At 49.5% G+C, this 24730-nt stretch overlaps 2 protein-coding genes across 3 annotated transcripts in view; one reads left to right on the forward strand and one right to left on the reverse strand.

Annotated features, from left to right (window-relative positions):
• Positions 1–16: 16 nt before the first annotated feature.
• On the reverse strand, positions 17–22887 carry VPS26B (VPS26, retromer complex component B). The gene is made up of 6 exons (XM_030829588.1): positions 22209–22887; positions 12924–13080; positions 7636–7800; positions 4545–4720; positions 2759–2901; positions 17–2401 (listed from the first exon to the last, which is right to left on the reverse strand). Exons 1-6 carry the CDS (start codon positions 22429–22431, stop codon positions 2255–2257), a joined length of 1011 nt encoding a protein of 336 aa, XP_030685448.1. The 5' UTR covers positions 22432–22887; the 3' UTR covers positions 17–2254.
• A 139-nt stretch (positions 22888–23026) lies between these two features.
• Positions 23027–24730, forward strand: part of NCAPD3 (non-SMC condensin II complex subunit D3) — a 71992-nt gene continuing 70288 nt past the window's right edge. For both annotated transcript variants that reach the window (XM_030829593.1, XM_030829592.1), the window contains exon 1: positions 23027–23685. In XM_030829593.1, coding sequence (XP_030685453.1) covers positions 23622–23685 — 64 coding nt within the window. In that variant the 5' untranslated portion in view covers positions 23027–23621. The remainder of the gene's footprint in view (positions 23686–24730) is intronic.

Raw genomic sequence — 24730 nt, forward strand, 5'->3', positions numbered from 1 at the left:
GAAGAGACCACAGAACTTGGTGGACCATAGGCACAATGCCTCCAAAGCCACAGGGGCTTCCTTTAATCAGAAAGACCATTAAAACAAATGTTCTTCTTTTAAAATACAGCCATTGAAAAGATGACACATTAAGAAACATGTAAACACTGCAGCTGCTTAATTACAAGTTGCACTGCTTGATTTAGTACCTATGCACTCCCAGGTTTGGGGACCTTAAGAGAGGGGGACAGGAGCCTCCCCTCACTTTCACAGTTGGATAGAGAAGGCAAGAATGTGGGTAGAGTAAGAGAAAACAGAAGACCTGACTTGTGCACAGCGCCTGAGAGAATCAAAGCAAATTCTGTCTTCTAGTTCTCCCAGAAGAAAGGTTTAAGATGTTAGGAAGGTTGGAAAATGAACGTGTGTTGTCAGTTGGGAGGCAAAGGAATTGACAAATGCTTCTAGTTAGAATATCAGCTAGGAAAAGGAGGCATACAGAGCCTGACCTCATGCTCTGAAAAGGCAAGGAACCCAGAACTTGCCTCCCTCATCCACTTAAGCCCCAACCTTGATCATCAAAGGCAGCGCATGGGTGATCCTGTTCCCATGAGGATTGTGCGTCGCACCTGAACACAGGACACAACGTGGGGGAAACAACCTTGCCTTTCTTGGTTCTGCTGCCCCCAGTCACTCTCCTAGGCTACCCCAAATGCCTCTCCCTCCAGTCTCAGCTCTGATCCATGAGCCCTGCCAAAGACCTGAGGCTGCACTGATCTCAGGGAATTCCTGCATTTTCCCTGCACTGATCTCAGGAAAACAGGAGTCTTCCTTTCCCACACTAACTGAAAGGTGACACAGGAACCAACCCCTTAACTTTCCAAGTTACTGAGCACTCAGACCGCCAAATACTGTACCTGTTGGCCAGTGGGGCCTGCTTGGTCTTTCTATAAAGGGAAGGGAGGCCAATAGGAGAGTAATGCCTGCCATTTCCAGGGGAGGCAGAAAAAGGACAGTAAACAACTTTACTACCATAGGCCCCAGCGCAGAGCCATAGAGGGAGAGGTGCCTTCCTCTCTAGCATAACAAGAATATTCACAAGAGTTTTTTTTATATGTGTTTTTTTAAACACACGATACCAATGGTCCTAAACTTGGGTCAGTCAACTGGTGAAGATGACATATTTGGCAAGCAGAATGATTCGGTAGTGTGGCAGCAGTCTTCTGCCGAGGGCCTGGTCTCCCCTGTGTAACCTATAGGGAGAGCGGTAGAGGGGCTTGGGCATTAGTAAGAACAGCCTTGCCAAAGGTTCGAAACTAAGCCCCAATTCCCAGAAACGAAATGGAGGGTGAGGAGAGACGAGGGTTCACTCTCAGCAAGGCGGAGGGATCAAGGCCCCTTCCTGGGATTGGTTCTTAAGGGAAACAGGCCCTCTTGTTCAGGGCTTGTTGGGGCACATGGAGCAATACCTAGAACAGCCCAGACCTTGGGGTTACCAAGTGGAGCGATGTGAAGGCAGGCAGTTGCCATGCACTGATCGTCCGTGGTGGGCCGGGTTCAGCCTCCTGGGTTCAACACTGCCGCCATCCGTGCACGACACTGACCCCAGGGCTTCTGTGTGCCCAAGGCCATTCCACAGGCTTTTCTGTTCCAGGACATTACTGACAATCCAGAGAGGATGGAGAAGGGAGGTGCCTGGGTCCCAGCAGTGAGTGGCCAGAAGGAGGTGGCCTGTGGGAACTTCAGATCACCACATCCAAGATTCCCAAAGAGGTAGCTTCCCAATCGTGAGTCTCCCCCCTGCCCTTTAGTGGGGGCTGGCCCAACTCCTGCCACTACCTCAGGGACAGTAGAGGGGAGCACAAGATGGGACCACCCAGGGCCCTGTTGGCAGCTCAGAATCCCAGGGACATGCTCAGATCCTGTATCAGGAAGCTCGGAGAGCCAGGAGCCAAGGATGCATGCTCTCTGCTCTCCCTCCTCCAAGACGCAAGGCAGCCCCTCGAGGAAGGGGGCTCATGTTCCCCAGAGAGGCTGGCTTCCAGGATGCTACCTCTCCTATCCCACATCGGCTGCAGAATCCCAAGGAGAGACTGCTTCCCACCCCAAGCCCCTTGGGTTCTCCAGAGAAAAGAATTTAAGTCAAAAACATGATTTGTTTTCAGGTTGCAAGTAACGGGTCAACTGAGCCTCACAAGGTCCGCCCCCGCCCCCAGCCGCTGGTGTTGGTAGATGGGGGTGCTGGGTGGATGCCCAGCATCTTCTTGGCCCTGGGGGCCTACTGCCTGCAGTTGTTGTCAGACAGCTGGCTGGGGGTCCGCACCTCACCCAGGGAGGTGGTGCCCTCGAAGCGCTGTGAGGCGATGGCCGCCTGGTGGGACATGCTCTTCCGTACGATGTCACCCTTCCGCCACAACACCACTTCCTGCAGAATTGAAAGGGGGCAATGTGACACCTTAGAGGGAGGCGTGGGGACAGGTTTCTTAGAGGCTCCCAACTTTGTCCTGGGGAATCTTGGGCAAGGACCTCCTCTGTTTCTCTCTCACCAAAGGCAGCAGCTGCCAGCACCTCCCTGTCCCTGGTGTGGGCCAAAAGGGCAGGTGGTTGCAGGAGAAGGCCCGAGGAAGCAGACTCTAATGCCAAGTGGGAATCCTCATTCTTGTGCAATTGTGGGCGACCTAATGTTCCCGTCTCTTGGCAAAAATGGAGCTGGACCTTCCATAGGAAAGAGCCTCCTGTTCTGTCCCAAGGGCATTGGGGCCTGGAGGAGCCTGGCCCTCACCTGCTGCTTGAAGTAGCGCCGCTCCTCCTCGTCTATCAGCACCAGGTTGAGGTAATAGCGCACAGAGAACTTCTTGTTGATGTCCCGCATGGTGGGCGTGAGCTCATACCCGGCCAGGAAGAGCCGGATCGGGATGGACTCTCCTGTAGGGGGAGGGCAGGAGTCAGCACAGGGGGCAAGGTGATGCCCTCTCCCTTAGACCAGGTCACTCTGACCACTGCAGAGATGCCACTGGAGAGCAGCACAGGAGCGCTTCAGCCTTCTGGGAAGGTGCAGTCGCTCTGCTGCCCAGCAGGTGGCTGAAACAAAAATGTGACTCTCCAGTTCCACTCCAGGTCATGTTGCAGCTTCTTATGTCTTCTCCAAAACAGAGAGCAACTGAGTGGGAACAGCACAGGGGTATTATTAGTGTAAGCATCTGTTGATTACATGCAGTGTGTTTAGTTTTGGGGTTTTCAAAAGGCAGCTGTCAAAGTCCAGTTAAGCCACCATTTCACCCAGCAGTTCTGATGCCATCTTTCTCCATCCTCAGTGTGTGCCCCACAAAATACATCCTCCCTCTTGTGTGGACGGGCAGGGTGGTCTGGTGGTCTGGAAAGCAGAAAGTCCTCACCATGGCCTCAGTTCTGCATGAACCGCTTTTCTGATTTGTGAGTTAAGTCTGCTGCTTCCTCTGGACCTTCGTTTTCTCATGTGGAAAATTAGAGAATTGGGCTGCATGGTACTACAGATCCCTTCCAGCTCTAACATCAGACCTTTTCTAGTATCAGTGGAACAAAATTAGGGCAGTAATTCTACCGAGAAAGGCCAAACCCATAATGTGGTCTAAAGCTAAATATAAGCCATCTTATCATTATCTGCTGTTTTACATGCATTCTCAGTGACCCATTTCATTTGTACAGGAAAAATGACAGCTGGCTCTATTTGCACAGCCAGTGACAAAATGGGACATCAGAGAGTGTCAGGAGAGCTTGGTCCCAACCCTCCAAGGGCCTGGCATGGTAACACCCGCGTGTCCCCAGAGCTGCAGGCAGCTAAATCTGTGGCGCTCCTCCTTCCACATGGAACAGCCTGTGGGAGTAAATGGAATAAGCCAAATAAAACCCTGGAAGCACCACGCACTTCAAAATGAAGAGTCTTCGCCATTCCTGAAGAATGGCTAAAGGGCCAATGAAGAATGTAAATGATTGCTTCTTCCAGATAACCACGGTACCCAAATGACAAAGGGCTTCCAGCTCCACTAACCCAGATGTAATGTTAGCTCCCTGGGGCTGGGAGAGGACGCTTCCAGCAAGTTCCAGGGCTACCTGGCGGTGTTGGCTGAAGTGTCTAGTAGTGTTCTTTCTGCCTGACAAGCGAATTCAGATAATAAATCGGAGCCAGAGCCAAGTCACAGACGGGCTGCTGTGCATGCATCCCTTGCCCCCCAGCAGCAGAGAATGCCAGAATGTCAACAGGAAGCAGCAGAAACGTGTTCAAACCACATCTGCTAAACCTGGACCTTCCAAAGTAACGCTTGAGGTTCAATCTTCAGTACAAGCCCAATATATAATCCAAGTCTAAGTGGAACTTTTCAGGGTGAAGATGGGATAGTAGCCTGAAGTTCTACATACTCAGCCTTCCTTTTCTTCCTTGTCGCCACCCACGGTGTAAACTGAGAGATTAAGAAGTTACAGGTTAAGAGGACATCTTATTTTGACAGGGTAATCCCTCCAGCCCCTCCAGAATTCTGTGCAGGACATGGGAGAAAAGCTGTGGTAGCTGAGGCCTGGGCTTGGAGTCTCACCTCGCACTGGTGCCCCGTCCATGATCTCGTACTTGGCTATCGTGTCGTTCTCGTGGTACACGTTGGGGCCTGTACCCGTCGTTTCTCGCTTGATGATATCTATCTCCATGTGCTTGATTTTGATTCTCACCAGCAGGAAGTATATCTTCCCTACAATGACATCTTTCAAGTGGTATCTGGGGAACAGAAAGTACAGGAAGTAGGATGTTGGTACTGTGGCCAGACCTTTCTGTTTCAGTAGAGCGTACACGCCATGGCCAAGCGTGCTGGTTAAAGGTCCAGTTGCAGGACACACTCACCCATCACTGCCCACATGGCTGTGGCTGAACGGTTTCCCGGTGTGGTCTTTACTTGGATTAAAGTAGCTTCTGTCCCTTCCACATCCCACGCAAAGGACTTCTCTCCTGCATGGTACCCATTCATGTTTGTTCATCTGCTTTATCTCCCCAGCATGCAGCTGCTTTAGTACCTTTTAAATTTGTGTTTTTGAATGATATCCTAATGTATGAGAGGCTAGTCCCACAAGCGCAGGGACCAGTCTCTCCTTTCCTCTGATCTCCACACAATGTCCTTAGGGAACTGGACCTGGATGGCTCAAAGCACACAGTTCTGTCCGCTCTTGGCCGACAGGCCAGGCAGCAGCCGTAGATCAAGAGCAAGTCACTCTCGGCATCAGCACTTGCTTTCTGGGCTCCGCTGGCCTGGCCTTGTGAGCTGTTAACGAGGTGAGCCGCATTGGGTAACACTTCCTGACCCTTAAGCTTTTTTCTTTGGGTCAGTCAATAGTCTACATGCGCACAGCCTGTATCAGGCATGAAAAAGAGAGTAAAATCTTAAAACCTGATGGCTCAGCTCACAGGGTAAGAATGCTGGCATAGACATCAGAATTCAGCCTCCTTATATTACAGGTGAAGAAAAGGAAGTTGGAAGAAAAGAGGTAATGTTCTCTTGGATAACCAGGATGTGAGTGGGGGGTAGAGAAAGGTGGTCAACCCAGGATCCTAGTCCCAGGCTGGAGTGTTCCCCACTGTTTCACACCACCCTTCTGTGCACAGGCTACAGGAAGATTGCAGACACCTGAGCAAACAGCCTCAGCAAATTTGCAAAAGCAGCAGGAGACCACCTGCACCATCTTACAGGGATGCTTAGAGACCATGGATTGGAGATGTTTTCAAACTCCTACAAGTCACACGTTCCTTTATTCTAAATGTTACACAGAAGCAAAAGCTGCTCTAGGTATAAGCGGGGAGAGTTAAAAAAAAAACAAACAACAAAAACGTTGCTTGTGGATGGAAGAAAAGTGGAAGGCCAGAGGGTCTAAGGACCTCAGCTCCTCTGCCACCTCACACTTTCTGTGTTTGAAACCCACTGATCTGGTCCAAGCTCCTCGTTTTACAGATGAGAAGCCGAGGTATAAAATGTTAGTACCCGCGGACCTTAGCCCAACTTCTTAGTGGCAGAACAGGACCTGGTTCCAAGTCTGGAGTTCTCTGACATATAAATCAGGCACTCACACAGAGCAGCTCGTTGTGCAAGGAGAGGTGTGGTGTGGAAGTGTCCAGTCCCTGCCTCTCTAGAGTACCTTTTCCACACTAGCTTTGGTCTGGCACGCACTGCTGACCAGTGGCTGCTTTGAGCTCCTACGGGTGGCACAGCTGCTGGCCTCTGCCTTCACCAGGTGGCCAGGACAGTAGTGGGTGGGCACTTTGGATGGCTCCTTTCTGGGCAGGACCACAGAGCCCTGAGGCTATAAGGAGAAAGGGGAAGAGCCTGTTCCCATGCCAGGCCCAGATCAGCCTCCCTCCCACCTTGCCTCACTCTGTTCACTGGTGGGCTTAGGCCAGGCAGAGCCAATTCTAGGTCACACTGGTCATTTTCCTGGGGCCCTCTAGGTTCCAGGCCTGCCAGGGGAAAAAACACACCATTCCTCCAACCCTGTTCCAAGAACCACATATGTTCCTAGTTTTCAAAAGCTCTGTTCCTGACCCTTCAAAGGTGGGCCATCTGGTGCAGCTCCCACTGCTCCCAGCCTCCGGATGACAGTGGGTCCAGGGGTGCCACAATGAAAATCCTACTTAGAGACTTTGCGGCTTTTTTTGTATAGCTCTGTGTGAATAGAATACCCTTTCTACTTTTGGATATTTGAGTTCCAAACATTTTCAGGAATATCACATTCAAAAGAAAGATGCTTTTGAAATACCCTGTCAGAAAGTTTTGTGATTTATTTATAACCAGCTAATTATTTTGATGTTCTAACAGTAAACACAGTTTAAAAGATATACATCTTCCCAACTTGCCAGTTAAAATAAAGTCATTTTATGACCTTTATAAAAAATACATCAGGGCTGGGCATGGTGGCTCATGCCTGTAGTCCCAGCACTTTGGGAAGCCGAGGCACGCGGATCACTTGAGCTCAGTAGTTCAAGACCAGCCTGGGCAACATGACAAAACCTTGGCTCTACAAACACACACACACACACTAGCTGGGCGTGGCGGTGCATGCCTGTGCTCCTAGCTACTTGTAGGGGCGGAGGTGGGAGAAATGCTTGAGTCTAGGAGGTCAAGGCTGCAGTAAGCCATGACTGGGCCACTGTACCCCATCTTGAAAAAAAAATCCAATATTCTTTGCTATAATTCATTTTAGTTCAGGGAGGAAGCAGCAAATCATGGCCAATGTTTGGTTTCGTTGCTTTGATTTCTGAAGACATAGATGGAGGGAGCACATGATAATGGAATCGTATTCTGAGATTGTTCTTATCAGTAGCGGGAAACAGCTGAAGCTGGAATTCCAAAACAAATAACCTCAAGTTAGTTTAGCTTGACTTTGAGAGGCATCATAGGATGTTTAACTTAAATATACCACCTTGGTTGAGTATGGTTTAGTTTAGGTAAATGAAGTGTTTACGTCGTGGTCAGTCCAGCTGCAGCTAGCCTGCCATAGACACTCACTGGATTGCTCCCACCGTCTTCCCCCACCGCATGCCACCACAAAGCAGTCGAGTCACGGAGGGCCATCAGTTTGCATTTGCATCAAGTCCCATCTTAACCTCCTTAAATAATCATTTCACAGCCTTGGCACCGAGACACTTACTTGGACTTATTGTACTCAAATTCAATGTGCAGACAGTCCTCAATCCCGACCTCCATCTTGATGGAAGAGTTCAGCTCCGGGTATGTGCTGAGTGTGTGAACTACAATGTCCATCTCTTTGACAACATCATTGAGGCGGCGGCTGATGGTAGCTCGAAGGAAATAGCTGTAGGAGACGCAACTGTCATGAATAAACACTCCCAGTCTCCAGATGCTACCTAGATATAGGTACCAAACTGGCCCACTTGAGAGAAGCCTGTACAAAGGTTCTTAACCCTTGAGGGCTTTGTATCCCTTTAAGAAGTTACAGACCCTCTTCCAGGGAAAGATGCACATATGTACCTATATGTATATATACACAGAACTTTTCTTTTTTTTTTTTTTTTTTTTTTTTGAGACGGAGTCCCGCTATGTCGCCCAGGCTGGAGTGCAGTGGCGCGATCTTGGCTCACTGCAAGCTCCGCCTCCCAGGTTCAGGCCATTCTCCTGCCTCAGCCTCTCCGAGTAGCTGGGACTACAGGCGCCCGCCACCACGCCCGGCTAATTTTTTTTTTTGTATTTTTAGTAGAGACGGGGTTTCACCGTGGTCTCGATCTCCTGACCTCATGATCCGCCCGCCTCGGCCTCCCAAAGTGCTGGGATTACAAGCGTGAGCCACCGCGCCCGGCATACACAGAACTTTTCAACCACAATTCTAGGAGTTCAAAGACCCTTCCCCCAAATCCCTCTATGGAGCCCATGCCCCTGGGTCAAGAATCCTGCTGTAAGGGAAAGTGATTTCTCTGCCTTGTACCCCAATCACATGTTATTCTTGGGCCTTTCACGGCCCTTACCACTACTGACCATGTATTTGTGTACAGGCTTTATTTCATCAGCTAACTCCTGGCTTTTGGGGCAAAGGAGTCCGTGTCGTACTTTTATCTTTGCATGTTTGTTCACTGAACAATATTCATCAATAAACCTTCTTAAAGTGTCCCAATAAACCTTTTTTGAGTTAAAAGAGGGGACTAGGAAAGAGATAAATTAAGTCAGCTATTCATTCCACAAACATTTATTGAGCTAAGCACTGGGCCAAGCACAGGATGAATAAGACACGGTCTCATGCGAAGCTCACAGTTCACCGGGGGAGATGGGCAAATAGAGAAATGGGAACACATGGAAAGGGCTAATCGAGATGCTGCGATCCAGTGCTGTGTGGAGGGAGAAAAGGGCATTCCAGAAGAGCAAACCTTATATGCCACAGGGGCAGACAGGACCTGGTCTGTTGAATAACAAGTCTCTGGCTGAACCTAGGATCCTTGGGGAGGATGCTGCTGTGGAGGGGATGAGAGAGAAGACAGAGACACAGCCCTGAAGGGTTTAACAAGCTGCCCCCTGTGGCCCGCCAGTGCAGCACTGTCATCCCCGGCACTTAACACTGTGCTAACACTCAATGAGGAGGAGCCCTTTAATTGTATTTCCTTCTTCATAAAACATTATTTTAATATAATGGCTCACGCCTGTAGTCCCGGCACTTTGAGAGGCAGAGGCGGGTGGATCACGAGGTCAGGAGATCAAGACCATCCTGGCTAACACAGTGAAACCCCGTCTCTACTAAAAATACAAAAAATTAGCAGGGCATGGTGGCGGGCGCCTGTAGTCCCAGCTACTTGGGAGGCTGAGGCAGGAGAATGGCGTGAACCCAGGAGGTGGAGCTTGCAGTGAGCCGAGATTGCACCACTGCACTCCAGCCTGGGCGACAGAGCGAGACTCCGTCTAAAACAAATAAAAATAAAATAAAGATATGCTAACCAGACCAACTACACATTTCGGCTACTATCCTCTGTGTGGCACTGGCTGCTTCTTGGGGATCCTTTCAGTTCACCTCAGTAACCTCCATCACACTGCCCAAGACATCTGTCCCTAGCCCTCTTCTAACTGCTCAGGCTCCCGTCTCCCCACCCTGCTGTCTGGGAAGACACTGACTTTTACTCCACTAAGAAGATGAAGGCCTTCGCCGTCAAGACTTACAATGTGCTTCTTCCTCTGCTTTGTTCCTTACTTAGGGCCTAAACGTGTCCCTGCATCTTCACCCATCCTCTCTCCAACAGCACCTCTCCCTCTCCAGACCTCTCCTCCCCACTCCGGCACAAGAACTCTCCATATGGATGCACAATGAAATCACCAGGAAAGGAGAGCCTGTAAGAATCCTGCTGCCTGGGCACACCTGATACGTGACTGCCTGCAAAGGGACACAGGCATTCGCATTTTAAAAAGCTTCCCACGTGATTCTAATGTGGAAGCCTTGGTCCGGCATCTGGATCCTTCTACATATTCTGATTTCCCCAAGATCATCAATCTCCCTCTAACTAAAGGCTTTTTCCTCTGAGCTTATTAAAAAATCGGTTTCCAAAGTCACCAATCCCAAGAACCTTCTCCAGGCCTTACCCTCTTGACCTACCATACTTTCTCTTTCTTTCTTCAGAGACAACTGTCACAAGGCGGGTTCTGCACCAACGCCTGAGGCTTCTCCACGAACCACTCCTCCCAACCCCTTGCTTTTGTCTCCACCACCCAACAGAAACCGCTTGCCTCGAGGTCAGTAACCCATGGCCTCCCAGGTGCTAAATCCAGCAGCCCTTGATTCTGCGTCCCATGAAACACTTCTTCCTTGAAACACTCTTCCCGCGGTTCTGCAGAGGTGCTGCCCTGATTCACTCCCTCTCCTCCTCCTGCCATCCCCCGGTGGGTCCTGGCTCTCCTCTCCTTGTGCTCCCTTTCTTCAAAAACATATCAGTTATGACCTCTGAGCAGATCAGTCCTGACTGCACATTTCTAAGTGTCCCTTCTGTTCTTAGTCCCAGGTCTGCGCTTCCAATTGTCTGCTAAACTTTTACGCTTTCTCAATTTTGCCAGTACTTCAGCCTGCCCTCTAGAGCTGGATAAATCAGCTGATCTCCGGATCATTTCTTCCTCCTGATAGCCCTCTGTCTCCATCTCCACGGCTGCATGCCTCCACTCACTGGTCATCTCTGCTGGTGTCTATCACATTCATCTTCCTCTCTGTTCCCATTACAGCCACCAAAATCATACTCTGAGGACCTCACAATAGCCTTCTGATAGTTTTGTCTCTACACTCTTCCCACCCACCAAATGCTACATATGGACTCCAGTCTTCCAAAATAACCTTTTCCCTGCCTAAAGACAAAAAAAAAGTCCACCATAATCTTTTCATGTTTTCCCTCTGCCTGTGTAATAAGAAAAAGCTTTTAATCTGGAAGTTACATCATTAAACTGTCCTCAACTAATTTTCCCATCTCTACCTCCTCTCTTTCACAACATGAATCCTGAAGTCTTCATGTGATTTGGACATTAACACTTTTCTTTTATTGTGGCAAAATACACATAACATAAAATTTACCACTTTAACAACTTTTAATTATACAGTTCAGTGAAATTAGTGATATTCGTATTGTTGTGCAAACATCACCATCAGTCTCCAGAACTTTTCCACCTTCCACCACTGAAGCTCTACTCATTAAACACCAACACCCATTTCCTCCTTCCCTCAGCCCTGGGCCTCTACCATTCTACTTTCTGTCTCTATGAATTTGACTGCTCTGGGTACCTCATATATATGGAATCAGACAGTATTTGTCCTTTTGTGACAGGCTTCTTTCACGTAGCACAGTGTCCTTTAGGTTCACTCATGTAGCATAGGACAGAATGTCCTTCCTTTTGAAGGCTGTATAACAGTCCACTGTGTGGACAAAACACATTTCCTGTGTCCATTCACCCACTGATGGACACTCGGGTTGCTTCTACCTTTTGGTTATTGTGAATAATGCTGCTGTGAATATGGGTGTACAAATATCCATTCGAGATCCTGTTTTCCATTCTTTTGGATCCACTTCTGGATCCAAAAGAGGAATTGCTAGATCATATGGTAATTCTGTTTAATTTTTCGAGGCACCGCTATACTGGTTTCAACACCTTTCTTTCTGCCGTACAAACACTTAAGACAAATCCACTGCAAAAGAAAAAAAAATTAAATAATAAATCCCTCAGTCAAACTGAAGTGATGACTAGATGATCCTTGCTGTTGCTGCATTCTCTGGGTGCAATTATGAAACACTGTCTTTACTGGGTGTAATGTCAGTCTTAGACTTCTCTGCAAATATTTGTTTTTTTCTTTAAAAAAAATTTTTTTTTGATAGAGATGGGGTCTCAATATGTTGCCCAGGCTGGTGTCGAATTCCTGGCCAAGGTGCCAGGATTACAGGCGTGAACCACCACCTCTGCAAAGATTTAAAAAGAGCCTTCACTCTTCTGATGGAAGAAGGGAGGATAGAGAAAGAAAAGAAGTTAAAGGTCTTGCTGTGCTGTGTACCATCCTAAACTCAGGTCCTCGGGTGAGGAGACAAACTGATCTTATGAGATGGTATCAAGACCTGGAATCAGGTGTTCAGAGTGACAGGGGAGACTGCTTTATCCCAGTAGCATCACATAACCTCAAGGTTACACCTAACAGTCTATATCTGCTGTGGAATTTTTTTCACCCAAGAGACCTTGGCATCAGTCCCTATTTTCAGAGTTTCCAACACTACAACAGTAAAAACAATCCATGTACCTATGTGTTCACATTTTAAGAACTTTATTTTCTTATCACCCCCAAAAGAAGAGGACATCTAGAATTAGAATCCAAATCTATTACCCACTCGTGAAGTGAGAAAGCTGAGTTACAGAGCTCAAGGTCACACTGCAGCTGTGTGGCAGAGCCAGACACTGGGTCAGGATCTCCTGACACCCAGCCAGCAGGAGTGTGCTGGGGGTGGCTGACGTTGAACTTTCAGGAATTTTATGAACTGGCTGTTAAACACAGCAATCATTTAAAGTTAAATTATATAAACTCACATCTAAATGAATCATATTAAAAACAAAGCTAAGACATGCAAAAATCTCATCACTTCCTATTTTCCTGCCCTTTACAATGCTCTCTGCTCTTGAGGGAATGTGTCTCCATATGATGGTCATAGCACATCTCTCCCACCTCTACATTTAGGAACATTAGGTAGCCTGAAATTGGCCATGGTGGGGCTATGCACACTACAGAAATTGACACATGCTACAAACTCAGAGCACTTTCCTCCTAGAAGGCCCATGGTTAATGGTTTACCGGCATGCCACAGCTTGCGATACTCTTCCTTCTCAGGATCCCTGTGAAGATCCTCAAAGTGGGGACAGCCTCAGGTCCTCGTCCACATGGGGCAGGTTCTAGGGCACAGTGGGGAACCCGCAGACATAACTTACCGTAGCTTCACATTCTGCCCTGTGTAGGACTCATACGGCTTCTCCACGTGAGTAAATTCAAAGTCGAAGGCCTGCGACTGGGTGATCTCTCCAGGCCGAGCCAGGTCCTTCACCAGGGACACAAATTCATGGTGGTTCCCGCGATCGTAGTAGAGTTCTGGTGAGAGAGAGCGATGCCCTCTTTTATCAGACCCTGAGCTACACCGGGCCAAGGAAGGGGGCTCTAAGCTGGAGGCACTGCTTTTCAGAAGGACCTCCCTTGCAGAACAGACCCCTTCTAGCCTTGTTTTCTTGACCTCTGCTCTTTCACTCCCTCCTTCTTCTCCAAAGGCTCTGGTCTGATATAGTGAAATCCTGTGGCAGAAAAGGAACCCAAAAGAATCCTGCTCCAAGACACCCGGATACCATCTTTTAATCAGGGTAAGTCATGGGAGCCAATATCAGAAATGCCACACTTCTTTAAACAGCATTTAACACCTCCAACTTCTGAAAGGATATAGCTGCTTCATCATATCATCCTTATAATAAGAATCTTCCGAGACAGCTAAGACAGGTCTTATCACCCCGTTTAAAAGAGGATGGAAACCCAGGCACAGCATGGTTAGCTGACTGGAGTCGCAGAGTGGGCTGCAGGGCTGAGACTACAGCAGGTCTCCTTCTAGACTGCAACTGTTTCTATCAGCTGGTATAATGCAGGTCATGACACAACCTACTTCACAAGGCTCTGTGTGAAGTAGCAGGGGTGATGTAGGTAAAAGGCTTAGAACAGTATCTAGTACACAGCAAATACTCAAAAACATCGTTAGTAGCTGCTGTTACTACTCCAAAAGGAAGGCATGTGGCCAAACATGGACATTTTCATGTTATTCCCTCCACTGAAATCAGGGGGTGTCGAACTTTAGTGTGCATCAGAGTCACTGAGAGAGCTGGTTAACACACAGACTGCTGGACTCCACCCTAGTGTTTCTGATTCAGGAGTCTGGGATGGGGCCTGAGAACTGACCCTTCTAATAAGCTCCCCAGGACTACTGCTACCACACTTTAAGAAGCATTGCTCTAAATTTATCCTCTTCAGGAAATAGTTCTGGTATTTTTTTGATGATAAGTTCATGCCACCCATTTGTCCTATATTATTTTATGTTTGCTTATATTTTATTTAAGTATAAGTTTTGCTACATACCTGGTCTCCCCTGCTCCCACTGTGGACTGCAGGCCCTTTGAAGATAAGGCCCACATCCCCAGCTCCCTGGTGCTTCCTAGAACCTGGCCCTGCACAAGTGAGCTTTTTTTTGTTTGTTTTTTGAGACAGAGTCTCGCTCTGTGGCCCAGGCTGGAGTGCAGTAGTGTGATGCGACTCACTGCAAGCTCCGCCTCCCAGGTTCAAGCAATTCTCCTGCCTCAGCCTCCCAAGTAGCTGAGACTACAGGCACGCACCACCACACCCAGCTAATTTTTTTTGTATTTTTAGTAGAGATGGGTTTCACCGTGTCAGCCAGGATGGTCTCGATCTCCCGACCTTGTGATCTGTCTGCCTTGGCCTCCCAAAGTGCTGGGATTACAGGCGCGAGCCACCACGCCCAGCAGAGGTAAGCTCTTAATACTGACTGTGGCTATGCATGGCCACATTACAGTTCGAGCCACCACCCCTCAAGTATTCTGTGTTCATGTCCCGTGCTAGACTGCAACTTGCAGCAGGGCAGATGAATTGGGAACACAGAGCAGGCGGGGCACACTCATTGCCTGTGTTGTTTGCTGCTTGGGGAGAAGAGGGGAGTCCATAGATTGGAGTCTCTAGGACCCCACACTGGTGATGGATCAGCTGCCACTTCTGTGTGAATTCACAATGTATTGTTTGGCTGTGGCTTGTGGCTGATTTCCCGTGTAACTACAATCAGCCACAATCTTTTATTACAAACAATGACCTTCCTTTCCAAACACTCAGTGGTTTCAATAGTAGGCAGCATTCTGGTTAGTGAGTGATAATCCACAAAGCCTCAGAGTGGGAGGTGGCAGCTCCAAATTATGGGGGGAAAGTGAGCAATCCAGTAACTGGGCCCCCCAATAAAAGTCAGAAGTGTATGACAGACGGAAGCAGAGCCGCAGCCAGCCCCAGGGACAGGGACTCCTCGGCTTACTCTTGTTGCATGAGTCCTGGCTCCCGTGTGTAAGCCGAAACCTTGACTTGGGAACCTGGTACCTCAGTTTCTAAGCACTAGATTCTGGCCATAGTTTCAGGGGACAGAAGCAGGCAGAGCAAGGCCCCAGTGTCCAGAATCAATGGTCCAGAGTCAAGAGGAAGAGGAGAAGAAAAGGATGGAAAAATACACAAACGTGATCGCACAGCCCAAAGGCAACATCAGGAATAAACAAAACAGAGAAGGCACAGAGAGCGCTCAGGCTGCCAGCATTGTGGAGCCTAGCAACAGTGCAGAAGGTTCCGCCTGCCCCAGCAGGGCACCTGGAGCAGAAGTCATTCCCTGCATAGCATCACGTTCTCCCTAGTGCCTTTCCTCCTGGACACACATTAATATCAGCTCTGACATCAAATGTCATGGAAGAGTGGCCAGTGTGCAGTCAGAGCAGGGCTGGCCCGGCCTTTTTAATCGATCCTTTATAAGCCATCTGCAATAGTTCTGCAAACACTGTGGGGCAAAAGGACAAACACAGCGATGCTTCCTATTTGCCAGAAAGTTTGGTTTCCTCTTGCATAAATTAAAACAAAAATCCAAGGCTGTTCTCACGAGAGGTCTGGGCCTTAAAGAGACTGTAAATAGCCTCTATTCCACCCCAAAGAAGCAACCACGAGTCATCTTTCATTCTTCCCAACCACCAGTCCTCAGGGACCAGACGTGTCAGGCTAGAAGTAGGAACTGAGTAAGTTTTTGGTTAAGGTAACTATCCTGTCTTTGGTTTCCTTCTCAGTCCAACAGGAGGAAATAACTTTTGTACTCAGGATGTTTTCATGGTGAAACTTGCCACCAACAGTTGAGAAGTGAATTTGTCATTCTGGAAGGAAACTGAGCCAGCTTTGCATCACAGGTTACCCATGACAGCCGCCCTGAGCTTTGCTGCTTGGCTAAGGCCATGTTTAGTCTAGGCCTCGTGCAGTTTTGGAAGAAACCTAAGTCAGCAAAGCGTAAAAAGACCTCCAAAGGCCAGGCGTAGTGGTTCATGCCTGTAATCCCAGCACTTTGGGAGGCCAAGGCGGGTGGATCACGAGGTCATGAGTTTGAGACCAGTCTGGCCAAGATGGTGAAACCGTGTCACTACCAAAAATACACAAATTAGCCAGACGAGGTGGTAGGCATCTGTAATCCCAGCTACTCGGGAGGCTGAGGCAGGAGAATTGCTTGAATCCAGGAGGCAGAGGTTGCAGTGAGCTGAGATTGTGCCATTGCACTCTAGCCTGGGCGACAGAGCAAGACTCCATCTCAAAAAAAAAAAAAAAAAAAGCCCTCCAAAGAGCCTCCTCTTCATCTGACCCTCCCAGCCACTGTCTGCTAGTTAGCCACTGTCAGGATTCATGCTTGCCACACCCTACTCCTGTCTGCCAACCCTGTGAAACCCGCAAGCACTGGCACCTCTGGGCGGCCCACACCTCGCCAGGCACAGCTCTGCTCCAGTCCCACCGGCAGCTTCTTAAGTCGGCCAGAATCAATCCGTCTCATCTTAATGTGCCTTTTACTTAGTGTTTCAAGGGCTAATGAATTAAAATACAGAAAGCCCCTGGAGTTTTTAAAAGTATGGGCTTGACTGATATTAATGGGCTTATTAAAACCTAAAAAAAAAAAAAATCCAGATAATGTCTGTTGGCTTTGGAGTACAGGGATGTTCCTGTCTGCCCTCCTCCGCGTGTCTGACCTTCTAATTATGTTTGGTTTATTTAACCCCATTAGTCTCCAAGGCGGCCCAGGTCTGCTTTCTAACCTTCACCGGTGCTCCCCAAAGGATTCCAGCCCAACGACGGTCTCCTCTTCTCACAATTACAGTTTTTCCTTGCAGTGCTCCTTATAGACTACTGCATCTTTCTAAAAACGTGGGCGGGTAGGGTGACTAGGTTGTAGACCTTTCTGTCCCATGGGCCTGACCCAAGAGATGCCCTCACCACATGTGTTGGCATTGTTAGAACACAGACCAAGCCACTGGAAAAGTATCCTAGGTACAGGAAGGATCCCAGCGTGGCTCAAAAACTTGCAGAGGATAACAGAAAAACGTCCACCACATAAGTGAATAAATAAGATATTACAGTCTCGGGCAATGTTCAAACTGCCACATCTGAGCAGTGGTGCAGGAGCAAATGGACCAGAGGTCTGACAACTCTCATGTTCTTACACGCAAGGGGGTATCAGTTTCAACTTCGCACGGGAGAGTGTGAGGAAAGAAAGATGTGAAGGCAGGTAAACTGACATCAGCTTTAATACTTCCTTATCCCAGTTCCCCCAGCGAGGACGCAGCCCCAGTGGGGGCACACCAGCTGGAGAGTCACCGAGTTGTCAGTGGCCTTGATGGACAACCACATGTTGCTCATCAATGCCTCCTCCATAACAAAGGCAGGAAGCTCAGCTGCTCAACCACCAAAACAAACCTGAATTCTGTCTTTCTTTCATTAAAATAACTCTTGCTTATCTGGGAGGAGATGAGAGAAAACAAAACAAAACAAAACAACAACAACCAAAGAATAGTTTCTGTAAATTCCTAGATCTGACCAATATATCCATTTAACAAATATTTACTAGGCACCTTCTACGTGCTAGCCACTGCACTAATGATGGGCTGAAGGCAGTCCCTGGATCTCAGGTGCTCAGAAATTAGTAAGAAAGACAGACAAGTTTTAAAAAAAGTCACAACCTTGTCATACCCGGCTTGAAAAGAGGTATTAATGAGGCCTCCGGAAGAACAGTGGAGGAGGCACTTAAGTCAGCCTGGGGAAGTCAGAGAAGACTTTCTGATGGATGTGATGTTAGCTAGGCTTTGAAGGAGTAAGAGCTTGGGTGGAAGGTTATATCTTGCAGAAAGATGTTACTAGACAAAGGGAAGATTCTAGAAGAAAAGGATAGTTTGTGGAACCTACAAGTGGTGAGAGTGAAGGGTTGGGGGAGACGAGGCTGGAAAAAGAGAGGGAGGGCCAGAGCAGGAGGGATTTGGATATACTTTCCCCCATTAACCAATAGGGAGGCGAGAAGAATTTTAAGGAAGGACTGACAATGATAGAACTGCCTTTAAGAAACTTCACCTCACAGAAAATGACCTGAAAGGGGAGGAAGACAAAGGCAGGAAGACCACTTAGGAAGCTGCTACAAACAGAAAATAAAAGGCAGTGGCATTGAGAATAGAGAGGAGAGACGCTGGTTTGAGAAATACTGCAGAACTAGCACAGAAGGCCAAAACTTAGCAGCCAACTGCATGTGTGGGAGGAAGAGCCAGACTTCAAAATGATTTCTAGATTTCTGAGGCTAAATGATCCCAGCTGACATAGGCTGAAATGGGAAAAAAGGAGAAGCAGTGGGGCTGTGGCTGGGGCAGAGACAGATAGAGGGGTTTGTGTTTGCATGCGTTTCTGAGGCACCTGTAGGGTATCCCGGTGGATGTGTCTAGCAGACAGCTGCAAAGACGTGTGAAACTCGGAAGAGAGGTCGGGTCAGGACAAAGAAACAGTCTGGGAGTCATCAGAATATAATTCATGGGGCTCAGCACAGTGACTCATGTATGTAATCCCAGCACTCTGGGAGGCCAAGGCAGGAGGATCGCTTGAGTTCCAGACCAGCTTGGGCAATAAAGAAAGGCCCTGTCTCTACATAAAATTTTAAAAATTAGCTGGATATGGTGGCATGCACCTGTAGTCTCAGCTACTTGGGAGGCAGAGATGGGAGGATTGCTTGAGCCCAGGAGGTTGAGGCTGCAGTGAGCCGTGATCGTGGCACTGCACTCTAGCCTGGGTGACGGAGTGAGACCATGTCTCAAAAAATTTTTTAAATAAAAAATAAAGAAAATAAGTCATCGGTGCAGATGAGATTGCCACAGCAAGTGACGGGATAAAAGTGACACCTCTGCCTGCCTGCCTCCAAATTAACAAGAGGGACAGAGCTCAGTGCTATCAACTTGATTACTGCCACATGCCACCCTGTCAGCCAGACCTCAGAACAGACCGAAGTTCCACCCATTTCGCACATAGTCAAAGAATGCAATGAAGGAGAAAACCACACGACCGCAGCTTCAGCAAACTCACTCACTAGCCTCGCTCTGGTGCCGCAAGCTCAGTTCACAATGACTGACATAGGTATATGACACAAACACTTCACAACATGCTTCTTTTGGGGAACCAGGAAGATAAAATAGGAGGAATATAAGAGTCTAAGAAAAGTCACTGTGTGCCTCCAAATAGACTTCCAAATAGTACATCTTTACTCCCTGTCAATGTGTGTATTCCAGGAACACAAACTCCCTTTTACATCAAATAGAACTACACAGATTATTCTAATGCCTTGTTCTTGATCAAGAAATACATCCCAAAGCCAAATAATAAGAAACATACTGTCCATCATTCTGTGTTATTCTAGTTCCATATCCTCACGTAACCATGGATAATTGAGCGTGAACAATATACTTCAGCACAAAGCTGGGACTGGCTCCATCTACAACACCAACTGAGACTGGCCCATGTGGCCAAAGTAAGAGATTTAAGGCAAAGGGTTGAAACATGCACTCCCTATCAGTAGACAGGGTGATCTTCTTCAGGTAAAATAGGTACAGGAGGAAGAGCAGCAAGCCAGTGAGTGGTAACTCAATTTGTGAAATGGGAACATTTTACTACATCAACTACCATAATTTTATAAAGGAACCCTCTATAAGGGTCATGCATGATCCCCTGGCATGCCCAACATTCTCCCCAAGTGATTTTATTTTCCTTGCTTGGTAGCTGAGAAAGCCGAGGCCCAGAGAGTGGCTAAATTCCCCCAAAGTCTCGTGGTCAACTCAGCGTAGGGTGGCCAAGGGCCCAGGAAGAGTTACCAGTGGAAGCAACCAAAGGTTCTGAGAAAATTCAGCAGAGATGATGGATGTCTCAGGAGTAAGGAGTTAGACAAGAAATCAGGCGGGGCAGGCACAGCAAGCAGCTTCTTCAACTCCCTTTCATTTAGACCAGAGGAAGGCCTTGACACCGTTCCTAGAACAGCTCATCTCACACTGTCCGGGGCAGAAGACATTCTGGGTTATCTGTGACATACTGGTAAGGTAGCACCACCTGGGAGTGATGGTATAGACAGACTAAACATGCCTGTCAACACTATTATTATGGGGCCAAAGGATCAATGCAATAACTTCAAAACTGCTACTAAAAATACCCTTGCTCAGTAGGCAAGGGTTTCGCGACTAGTTACTATGCTTAGCAGAACATGCTTTGGACTCATCCTGTTTATCCTGGGGTTCTTTGCTAGAGATGATTTTACCCTCCAGGGGATATATAGCAATATCTCAAGACATTTTTGTGGTCACAAGTGGGGGATGCTACTGTTGTCTGGTCAGTAGAGGCTGGGGATGCTGCTAAACATCCTACGACAACCTGCCAAACGATGCCACACATCACAGTGCTGCTCCTGAGGAACCTTGCCATCTACCCCACCACTGAACCCAGAAGCAGGAAAGCAGAAGGCATGGAACTCACTCTTCGGCCCCTTTTCTGGTACACTAACAGGCTTTTCATATTCTGGCTTTAAAATAACAACAAAGAGCTTCCTGTAGGATCAGCCAGTCTTCAACCTGATTTCATGTTCTTCAATACCAGAGGCAAAATGCTTGAGGCTGAGCAGTGAACCCAAGAGCCAGGCCACAAGGCCTCCTTTTCCCAGGGTTTCTCCTACCTGTGTCTCAGTGTCTCCTGCCTCTGTGAAAAGGAGAGGGCAAATTCTTTGCTAAACTCTCAGGATATGAGAGAGAGTTTAACAAAGATTCCCCAAGGAAGTCTCTAAAAACAGTTATGTATGCAGTGTGCGGTACAGGTATAGATTCTCTACCAGAGCTGTGTAGCTCACAGGGTATTTACTGTGATTCTACTCCTAACCTAACGACAAAAACAACTTATTTTAAAAGTACCCAAGCATTTTAATAATACACAAGAGTCTAAATAAGGCTTAGAATTGGAGACAACCCAGTCTTGACTGGGAGCTCCCCAAATCACTTTACCACTACTGTCTTTTACTGTCTAGTTCTTATTTGTTTATTTTTTTTGAGACAGGGTCTTGCTGGTTGTCACCCAGGCTGGCGTGCCATGGTGTCATCACAGCTCACTGTTGCCTGGAACTCCTGGGTTCAAGCAATCCTCCCAACTTAGCCTCCCGAGGAGCTAGGACCACAGGCATGCACCACCACGCCCAGCTAATTACAAAAAAATTTTTTTGGGGTAGAGGCGGGTCTTACTATATTGCCCAGGCTAGTCTCCAACTCCTGGCCTCAAGCAATCCTCCCACTTCAGCCTCTCAAAGTGCTGGGATTGCAGGCATCAGCCACTGTGCCTGGAACTGTCTAGTTCCAATGATTAATAATCATGTTTAAAGCATTAAGAAACTCTGATCACTTAATTGTGGTTTTTAGAAACACCATTTCTTTGTCTTTAAAGAGAAAATGTGGTAACTGAAAACTCGCATTCTAATAAAGAAGTCTAAGAAACGCAGCCTAGGTAGTCGGATTTAGACTGAAGATTATGGGTCTTCTTTCTGGAAACATGTACAAGCATAGGTAGTTCAGGGCTGAGGTGAGGTAAGAGAGAACTGGTTAGCTCTCTCGCACCACATCTAAAGAGAAAAACGGGTTGGTGGGGGCGCTGGGAAGTGGGGCTCGGTGGACCAGCCTCACTGTGCGTCTGGCAGTTGCAGATGGCCGGGCGATGGGAAAGCCAGTATTGGCAGAGCGGTCTCCCCCTAACAAACCCACCTGCAGGCTATGGCCAGAGCACCTCACCCAGAAATCCTGGAGACAAGAAGCAAAGCCGAGTGCACGCTGGAGACAATGGGGAGAACCCATAGGCAAGGTGCCCATCCCACGAGGCACAGCAGGGCGCTTCCTCCCGCCCTCGCCGTCCCCATCTCCCTGGCAGCGCGCTGTCACTTTTGGCAGGGAGGACAGTAACGCAGGGGGAGTCGCCCACGGGCGGGACTTGTAGCTGAACCCCAGGCCTCAGACTGCAGTTGACAAGCGACTGTGACAGGCCTCGCCGGAGGAGCTGGGCCCTGAATCACCCTGCTCCCCGGCCGGCTGTCGGCGCTAGGGGAGGGGTCCCGGGGGTCGACTCACCGATCTGCCCGATGAACTCGATCTTGATGCCCTGGTGCTCCAGCCGCTTGTTGGGGTTCTTGAGGGCAAGGCTCACCTTCCCGGAGACCGTCTCCCCGTCGTAGAAGAGGAAATATTTCTCCTTCTTCCCGTCCTCCGTCTTGTGCTCGGCCCGCTTCCTACTCTCTGCATCGTTCAGAAGGATTTCCACCTCCACGCTCTGCCCGAAGCCGAAGAAGCTCATCGCACCGCCGGGCCGGGCGGGTCTCGGCAAGGACCGCTCCCTCGCACCGGGGCGCGGGCTGCCCTAGGTAAGGAAGGCCAGAGGGCCCGATGCGCGAGCGCGCTCGGCCGCCGCGGCGCTGCCTGGCTCCGCCGCTGCCGCCGGGCAGTGGGCGCCGACCGACAGCCGGCTCCACGGGGGAGGGGCACGGCCGGGGGAGGCGGGCGGCTGCGGGCTGCGGCGCCGGAGCAGCAATGCACCGAGGAGCAGTGCCCTGCGCCGAGCCAGTCCCAGCCAGTCCCGCGGCCGGTGGCGGTGGGCGGGCGAGGGTCGGCCGTGCAATGCTGCGGGCGGCAGCCGCACAGGGCCGGGTGTGCGTGGCCTGCGCCTGCCGGGTGGGGTCCAGCGCCGAGCAGCGCTGCGAGCTGCCCAGCCTCCGGCCGTGCAACGCACCGAGGCGCTTCGGCGGCTCCGGGCGGGGGAGGGGGCGGGCGAGCTCCAGCCCGGATGCGCTGGAGCAGCGGCGCGCATGCGCACCCCCTTTCTCCGCTCCTGGGACTCCGGGCAGCCGGGAGGAGAGCTCGCTGCGCATGCGCAGGGAGAGCGCGGCCGGCGTTCCAGCGGTCGGCATGGCAGCTGCTACCTCGCTGGGACAGGCTCTGGGCCCACGCGTGCCGCGCAGTCCCTACAGAACTACAGTTGTCTTCTCGGAGTGCTTTCGGCTACTTTTGCCTTACTGCTTTAGCTCGATACGCGTTGGGCTGCCTTTCACATTCGGATATTACGCTATTCGAGCGCTGACGGGAAAGGCAGCCCTTTGACACGCACGCGAAATGTCGCCTGACGAGGGCAAAGGTGACAGTTACTACCGGAAGTGCCCTATCTCAGATACCCTTTAGATTTCCCCCCATTGAAGAAAAACGAGGCGGGAGTAACGCTGTTAGGGTTTAACTCGGCCCTGGCTCCTTGAACGAATTAGCGGAACACCCGCAGGTACCTTGTTTGGCTTCCACTTTTCGGCCCGCCCAGTGCTTGAGCGTGCGGCGGACGACGCCGGTGATTGGCTGAGCGAATGGAAACGGCTCGGCGCGGTGGTTGGCCAGTGGGAAATTCTGTACGTTGTGATTGGTCCACAGGAACGACTCGGCGCGCGCGCGGGAGCGAGCTTTGAAAGTTGAGCACGGCGGCGGCGAGCCGGTGCCCTGGGGATCATGGTGGCGCTGCGGGGCCTTGGTAGCGGCCTGCAGCCCTGGTGTCCGCTGGATCTTAGACTCGGTGAGCAGACGCAGCCGGGAGGCCCGGGGGCCAGGGCGAGGGTCCTTTGCGTCCCCGACGATGCCTAAGCCCGGGCCGGGGTGCGGGTGGAGGCGGGGTGGGGGCGCCCGGCTGTCGGCGGTGCCTGGGGTCCCCAGGGCCGTGCCACGCCAGGATTGCGGCCAGCCAGGTTTCCCGTGGGGGCTCAAGCCGGCCAGGCCACCCTTAGAATAAGCGAATGTTGGCCAGTCTCTTCTAGCGCTTGTGCATCTGTTTTCTCGGCCTTGCCCTTCTTCCTGTGCACGTCTCCGTGCACCTATCTATTCTTACCTATTAAGCTCGGCCTTCCCCTTCTTCCTGTGCACGTCTCCGTGCACCTATCTATTCTTACCTATTAAGATGGTTTTAAATTGCAAATCTCTTTCTTCAGCCAGACTTATTTCTGGAACTTCGTGTTCATAGGTTCAACTGGATGTCTCACATGCAGACATCATCGAACGTCACATGAGTGAAAATGGGATTCCCAAAGCCTGCTAATGGCACCATCCAAGCCATCAACCCAGGAGTCATGGCATTTCTGCTTCCCCTTTCATGCCCACCACCACTGTCCTGCCTCTGAGGTGTCTCAGGGCAGCCCTGCTCCATTCCTGATGCTGCTGCCTTCATCATAGTCAGCCTCGAGCAATTGCAGGAATATTTTAGCTGCTTATTGGTGTTAACTGTGCCAGCCCATCCCCCACACTTTTGCAGAACGGCTTTTGAAAACACAGCTTTGAATGTGTCAAGCCTGCACACCTTTAATGTTTCCCCTTTGTTTCCTAAATAAATGACCAGATCCTTGGCATGCTTTATAAGAGTCTTTGCCATTCTCTCCAGTTTGATTTTCCAAGAGCATAACCTTTGGAGTCGGACACACTTGGATTGTTCCCTTGGCTCTACCCCATAGCATCCATGTATTACCGTGCAAGTTGCTTATCCTTGCTAAACCCCTGTTTTCTGATCTGTCAAATGGGGAGTACAATATCTACTTCACAGGGGTTTTTGTAAGGATAAATTTGTACCTGCC

This window comes from Nomascus leucogenys, chromosome 15 (assembly GCF_006542625.1).
Source record: "Nomascus leucogenys isolate Asia chromosome 15, Asia_NLE_v1, whole genome shotgun sequence".
In the NCBI taxonomy this organism is placed as follows: domain Eukaryota; kingdom Metazoa; phylum Chordata; class Mammalia; order Primates; family Hylobatidae; genus Nomascus; species Nomascus leucogenys.